Source organism: Batrachochytrium dendrobatidis (assembly GCF_000203795.2).
Source record: "Batrachochytrium dendrobatidis JAM81 unplaced genomic scaffold BATDEscaffold_15, whole genome shotgun sequence".
NCBI classification, from domain to species: Eukaryota; Fungi; Chytridiomycota; class Chytridiomycetes; order Rhizophydiales; genus Batrachochytrium; species Batrachochytrium dendrobatidis.
Window position 1 is genome coordinate 496,670 of NW_006281113.1, and position 7,753 is coordinate 504,422.

At 38.2% G+C, this 7,753-nt stretch overlaps 3 protein-coding genes across 3 annotated transcripts; 2 read left to right on the forward strand and 1 right to left on the reverse strand.

The window, feature by feature from the left end:
* Positions 1–1,091: 1,091 nt before the first annotated feature.
* On the reverse strand, positions 1,092–2,214 carry BATDEDRAFT_27932 (uncharacterized protein; the record flags this gene model as incomplete). The annotated part of the gene is made up of 2 exons (XM_006682136.1): positions 1,092–2,017; positions 2,076–2,214. 2 exons carry the CDS (start codon positions 2,212–2,214, stop codon positions 1,092–1,094), a joined length of 1,065 nt encoding a protein of 354 aa, XP_006682199.1.
* Positions 2,215–5,807: 3,593 nt separating this feature from the next.
* On the forward strand, positions 5,808–6,430 carry BATDEDRAFT_32424 (uncharacterized protein; the record flags this gene model as incomplete). Its single annotated transcript, XM_006682158.1, has 1 exon — positions 5,808–6,430. A coding segment is annotated over exon 1 (205 nt), but the record flags the coding sequence as incomplete, so codon positions are not given.
* Positions 6,431–7,164: 734 nt separating this feature from the next.
* Positions 7,165–7,634, forward strand: BATDEDRAFT_32425 (uncharacterized protein; the record flags this gene model as incomplete). The annotated part of the gene is made up of 1 exon (XM_006682159.1): positions 7,165–7,634. A coding segment is annotated over exon 1 (393 nt), but the record flags the coding sequence as incomplete, so codon positions are not given.
* Between the last annotated feature and the right edge of the window lie 119 nt (positions 7,635–7,753).

Consider the following 7,753-nt stretch of genomic DNA (forward strand, 5'->3'; position numbering starts at 1 on the left):
ATTTGGACTCGGATTCATGTATTGCAATCGATATGTTGTGTTTGACTATCGATGTTGTCAATACAACTCTGTACATTTGTTGTGTTCTGAATCTCGAATACGATCGCAATCTAGTTCAACAACAATGGCTGTACATGTCAGTAATGTAACTGCTGTTTGCATGTCAATCACCAACAACAATACCGCTGTATTGTCAATCAGTCCACGACACTGTTATTTAGTGGTCCATTTATGTCAATATGGCTGCAAGTTGTCGTTATATGACGTATTCTGAGCATGATTTTGATATTGCACATTCAGTTCCATCACATTGTTGCCGACCCATCATTGTAACACTGTATGTCACCATAATCATGAACATGGACATGGACATGATCATGTGGTTTCACGTATAATATTACAACCACGCATGTCGTTGGTCGAATCATCACTACTAGTGTATACTACACTACACTACAGTACATGTATGTTGGCATGCGGTGCACCAAGTTGGTTGCATTGCTACAATGTGGCATATGTTGACCTGTTTGGATTACAGTTGTGCAACATATTGATACTGTACACATGTGATATTGGCCACCAACACCAACAAAATGATCAGCGGTATTCGATCGTATCATCCAATTGATTATGCAATCACTAACTGCTGATACTTTAATTATGAATATTGTCCAATACTTCATGACACCATCTGATACATTCAGTGCACAGTAGCCGATTGGTGTAATATGATCAATTCGAGCATACTATTGAATTGATAATGACAATGACAATCAAAGGTGTTTATTGGACAAACGAGATTGAATACTTGCAAACCAAATGCAAATCAAGTATAAATTATTATACAGTACACACTGCACTACAGCATATTCTAAACAAGCTTATTGATAGCGTGATCCCAGTTATACAATGAAATTGAATTATCAGACAGTTTTTTAAATGCATTTATTTAAAATAAACTCGAATGATGATACGAAATGATTCTATGTGAGCAACCTGCACCCACATGGATATAGGCTGGCAGTGCTACAAGTTTGCTAACCAACTCCTGAATGGCGGCCATGATGATGACGCCAAAACTACTGAACAGTCTAGTTTCCAAACATTGATTTACTATACACTGTCAGTTTTGGTAGTTTAGGTTTCTTAATTTTGAGTTTAAGTTTCCAAGCTGATAAAGTGGATTGATTTTCTTGACGATTTGATTTTGACTGATGGATTTTGAAATAACTCTGTTTTGAACCATGAGATTTAGAAGTAGATTCGGATGGTTTTGGATTTGGTTTTGGAGTAGGCTCAGATACAGCGTTTATCGACATTTCCTTGAACGACTCGAGTTCCAAATTGTAACAAATCCATGCTTTTGCTAGTTTCAGTCTCATTAGATTCCTTCTATCAAATGGAGTCATTCTACGCCCCGTTTGTATAGCTTCTTGTATTCTCTGTTTTGCCTCGGCATTCACCTTGTATGGATATGTATTTTCAGCTCCACTTGGAATATCCATACCTATCTTTTTCATCATTCTTTCGATCCTATCCAGTTTTTGCCGAGGTGTGAGAATAAACTGTTCGTTCTTTGAAACATAGCTTTCGGGAAGAGGATAGGGATCACTACATGTTGTGATATCAAATATATCATCAGACTGTTTGGACTGAGAGGATGACGGCGATTCATCAGACTGTTTGGACTGTTTGACAGAGTTGTCCAAATCATTAGGATCTACGGTTGATTGAGCTACATCATGGCTGGTTTCAGTAGACTGTTGTCCTGTTCCGGTTGAAGAACAATCGCCAGTGTATTTACATTTACGCTGCTTTATTCGAGCTAGAGATTCTTCTACCATTTTCCCATTGGACTGTTTGACAGAGTTGTCCAAATTATCAGAATTTGCAGTCGATTGAGTTATGACATGGTTGGTTTCAGTAGGTTGCTGTCCTGTTCCCGTTGAAGAGTAATCACCAGCATATCTAGATCTACGCTTCTGTGCTCGAGCTAGGCAATCTGCTACCATTTTTTCTCTGATCACAGCCGTTAATTCGCTGGAAGACGGACGATCAATAACTACCGCACTGACTGTTATCGACAATAGCGACAGCACAATAATCGATATAAATTTCATCTTGTTGACGAGAATGAATGTGATAAAGCTTGTTGATTAGTAGGACAATTCTTGGTAATGAGCGAGTCGGTTGTGAATATGGACTATGCAACATATTTTTATTTAAATACTTTTATGGTGGCTAAATACATGATCAAAACATAAGGGTTATATGAGCTTATGCAGGGACAACTTGGCCGCTGTTCAAATACATATAACACACTATTCATGTGCAAGTTTTTTATATAACCCTTCAACCATTGAATAAAGCGGAATTCATAATCAAGGGCCAGTAGCCCTGATCCATTTACTAAAAAATATGCCAAGATCGATTGACATGATCAGTTAGTTTCAGGTTACGGTCAGTATAAGGTAACGGTTGATCCACACAACAGCTGGCCAAATATTAGTGGTAAAATCCTTCAAACGGCTCTGCTTTGACACACTTGATCCAGTGATATGGCATTGTGCTACAATCCTGCTCAATGCAATACAGACTCAATGGTCATGTCAGTAGTGTCGGTATTTGATTGTCAGGCTACGATCAATACTCGATTGGTAAACCCAACAAAACTATCAATCAACAACACTTTGATGGAATTCTGCTGCATTGTCAGTTATCATGACATATCGATGTCATGACAGTTGGTTTGTTTATGGATGTTGATTTGCAAAACATTGCTGGATTAAGCGGTGAGTTCAATCGCAATCAAGTGTTTGTAACTCGGTCACTGCATTTCATGTGGCATCAATAGTGTCAACATCCGACTCGATACTGTACACGACTGATTGTCAAAAACTCGACAATCGATTGTGGTTGTGGTGTCAAATGTGTATGAGTGCAGTGGTATGTTTGTGATGGTAGTCTGTATACTACACAATATGTCAGTATCTGAACAAGTTTGGAGTTTTCAGCTAGCAGATGTCTGCTCAACCCAATACTTGGTATAGCCATTCCAGATGTCTTGTATGGTATCTGTCGATTACCAACATCAACATCTGCACCATGCACCATATATCAATATGTATTTGATGTTTGTATGATGTATACGTATATCCAGTTTGTGATCACAACTATAGGAATCTGATAATGTCCAGATGTGTATACTGGCGTATATACTGACATGACTGCAATCAAGAGTCTCGCAACGTTTACTTGGCAAACTGGATGCCTGTTTCGATTATACAAACCTGACATCAAACACATGTCTATTTTGGAACAAGATGTTGATTTGAATGTCCAGCAATATACAAAAATATACAAAAACAGCACGAATTGAATGTTAAAATCCAATTACTAACGATCTCGAGTAAATCTACAAAAACAAATACGACAGGTTTACAGTCTGATCATGTAAACAGAACGTTAACAAGTTGACCGTGTATAATAAACCGTTATTGTCATGACATGATTGATGACAGTTTGTACCCAATTTAATGGACGGCATTGTGTCAATTGAACCGTTGACTGAGTCACTGACACAATCGACTGGTATTTCTGCATTGTGTTGATTTGTGTATAAAACTGAACGAATGGCCACATTGCATCACAGTTCCAGTAGTCGGACATATTTTGGGCATGTTTAGTCTGTAACTGTCGATTATCAACCAAATGTTACAAGCAAACATTGAGTGATTGACATGCAAACAGCAGTTGCATTACTGATGTCATGATTGTTGTTGAACTAGATCACGATTGTATCTGAAATTTACACGCTAATTCATTATCCAATCTTGTCTGACATTATTATTGGCTTTAGTCACATTTGGTTTGTACAACTGCCATGAGTTGTACTACCATTATCATGGTGTATCTGAACACCAAATACTCCAATACATCAATAATACCAGTGTAAACAGTAATACAGTTGATCAGTATTGTGGCAAGACTTTTCATTCAAGTTTGTATTTGGAAATACTCGATGGTTTAATCACAACACACTGTTTGTAATGCGATTGTCATTGATCTCATCTCATTCCAGTCCAGTCCATCTGATTTATGATGATGTTTAGTAATCCATTACCATGTGTTGTAGTAAACTAGTTTGTTTATTGAACCAAATCTACAACGATCACATTCAGAATATTAATTTACAGTATTTCTAAATGCATGTTTGATAACAATCCAATTTTGTTACAAAAAACTGATCAAAACAATACTAAAATGGAACAACTCGTTTGTGTGTTTGACAACAATCCAAACATAAACAATTCTTGGCAATTGTTGAACATTCGCATGAATAAAATTGTCAAATCAAAATTCAACTTTACTAATTTTATCAAACATGCAGTCGAATGATATCATGAAAGAGTTGATTCAACGCCTGGAAGATTTGAAACTGTTAACAACAGATGCTCAACTATACAAGGCTGATGAAATATGGGACAGACTGCTTGTATTGCTACTGGAGTTGGACAAACAGAATTACAGTAAGTTTAATAGCAATTGTATTATTGATGAATTCAAACCATTGCTGACTTTGTGTTGGTTTGAAATGACAGACTATATGGATGTAGTGCATTGTTTACAGAGTATTGAACTGGAAGATATCACAGTCAAGTATTTGGAGTATAATCGACCCAGTTTACAGGTATTCATATATTGTAACAATAATGGATTGTTCATGACTAAAATAACCAACATGTGTTGTGTAGATCAAAGTAATGGAGTTTACTACAGTATTTTTGAGTATGACGTACGGTGATGATCGGTTCGAAATATTTCAACGACTAAGCAACCAACTTTCACAACTCATGCAATCACCAAACTGTCAAGTCAAAATGGCGGCAAGTCATGATTGATATTGATCAAATGATTGACATTCAACTCATCTGGTATTAATATGCATATAGGCGATGAAATCATGCACGGAGTTGTACAAATATAAACGCTGGAGTGAGGAGTGTAAATTTGACATCAAGCCTATGGTTGAGATTATTGTTCACGAGTCCAATCAAGAAATGCTCACATTGGCAATTGGCCTGTTCTCGAAAGTTTGCAGTTATATTGACGATGAAAATGTATGTTTACAACAATACAATATTGGATCAGTTTGGACAGTGGCATGTGTTGTTGATTGTATACTTGACATTGAACAATATCATTAGTTTGGCATCGTGGTATCAAGACTTATTTCACGACTGGAATCATCCAGTGGTTCAGTTGCTGTTGGGTTTATCGAAAATCTTCAAACCATGTATCGGAGTATTCATCGTGATAACCCAGTAAAAGCAGTGAAGTGTGGTATCATTCCAGCACTGGTCAATATGCTCAGGTATGTGGTGTTATGCATGAATGTGTGTCCAGTCATCACGATTGGTAAATTTGACATGGTTGGATTGACATGACATGAATACAGGAGTGTCGATCAAGAAGTGATTAGTCAAAGTATTGCTGCTATTCAGAGTTTATGCAACTATAAAGATTGTGAAGTGATTTCAGCCGAGTTGATGAGGCTGGATTTGATTCAAACACTGAACGACTTGTATACCAAACACAGCGACAACCCTGCACTAAAAACACGCATAATCAGAATAGCGGGATCAGCTGCATCCAAAATGCGTGACTTTCCTGTATCGCTTGTACGATCGTTGATTTTTGAGCAATTGACGATATCAGTGTGTGATGTCAGTATGAGTGGCTCTTTGCGCCTGTTTGATAATGTCAACGACATGATTCAGAAATCTACAAGCAAGGCCGAGATGATCAAGGTGTTTCGAGATTATGGAATTATAAAGCAACTCAACACTATTATTTCACGCAGAAATATGGATTTGTGTGATTATAATGGTATTGTAAAACTAATCAGGACACTTGTTGATTTTGCCGACAATCATCCAGACAGTTCAATACGTACCGAGTTGGATCAAGGCGGGATATTTGAAAATCTAACGGTTATTGTACAATCGGACACTGCTGAATACAGAGACAAAATGGTTGCTGGCCGGATCATTGAAACGTGTTTCCAGTATCTGGTTCACGTTGCTAGTTCGAGCATTCAGCCATACGACGACAATACCGAAATTGATATGAAATCTGGAATGGCCGGATATACACATGGAAAGGCACGCACACTTGTCGAAATGCAGTATGTCCAGTATCTGCAATGTATACTTTGCAAACCCATGTGGTGGATCGATATCACAAACCAGCATATTGTGGAGCAATGGAGGGCTGACTCACTCGATCGGAATATATCACCATCAACATTTAATCTTGCATTGGAACAACTCGGGGTTTTTGTCAAACAGCTTGTTTGTAGTGGCAGTGATGGATTTGGCACAATTGTCCCAGGACCTGTTGAACTGACGTATATACTGGACAATGGCATACCTGACAATGTATACATGCGATTGATGACAAATGTATCGGATATTGAACATGGATCAAATCACAACACTGGTCAAATGGTGCACAATCTGATTGATGCATCAATGTACAGTGTTGTATATGGACAAACGATGATTTCACCACTGAGTATACGACTCAAATACACCACAATGGTACCATGCGATATATTGTTATCGACTCGACTTGTTTCAGATATGCCCATCATTGACAGCAGTCCCGAGTTTATATCACACAAGTTCCAATGGCTTTCGAGTGAATTCCGTGTCGAACAGGATGGCAGTGTGACCATCAACTCATACATCAACAATTTGAATCCGATATGGCATCGAGACATGTACAAATGCATTGCCAAAATATTCAAATGTTTTGTCTCAATGTTTGAAAGTCTGTTCAGAACGATGGATCCAATGTTCAGGTATATTGATATTGGCAATGGCATACAGGGATACGAGTCATCAAGCCAGTCAGATCATGATGATATGGAATCAGACACTCGAGTCACTCGTCCCGTGTATGTACCAACACTTCCGGAACATTTCCAATCCAAATATGAATCAGCAAAGCCAGTGTCACTGCGTGGTCGTAATCTGCAAGTCATTGTCAAACTCACCAACATTCAACTGACACCATCCAAACCTAAATACGACGAGGGAAACTGGCACAATGAAGGTCCAATTAACGAATCGATTGTTGCAATTGGACTGTATTACTACGACGTGGAAAATATCACCACACCCAAACTCGATTACCGCGAGGCTGTTGATCGGTTTGATCGTCAAAAAGCATTTGATATGTATTGGAAAGATGTGTATGGTATTGATCGAGAATCACGACGCAATCAGTATATAGGATCGCTTGAGTTACCAAATGGTCGATGTGTAGTTTATCCCAATCGATACCAACACAAAGAACAATCATTTGAACTTGCAGATCCAACTCAACCAGGACATTGCAAGATTCTGACATTTTTTGTAGTGAATCCGTCTCGTCGGATTGTTTCGACTGCGCATGTGGCTCCACAACAACCACAATGGTACAACTCGAGTCTTGACAAGACACACATACCGCCTGAACTGTGGAATGATATCACGCAGTATATTCAAGGTGTTCAATCACCAACTAAAGCCAAACACTATCGAGATGAATTGACAAGTGACCGAACTCAAATCACAGCAGCATACAACAAAAAAAGATATATGAGCGGAAGTATAGTCATTGGTGATTGATTGTGAGGTTGTGATTTTACAACAATGAGTTGTAATAGTTTGATATGAACATGATGACTCGGACTCTATTCAGTGAA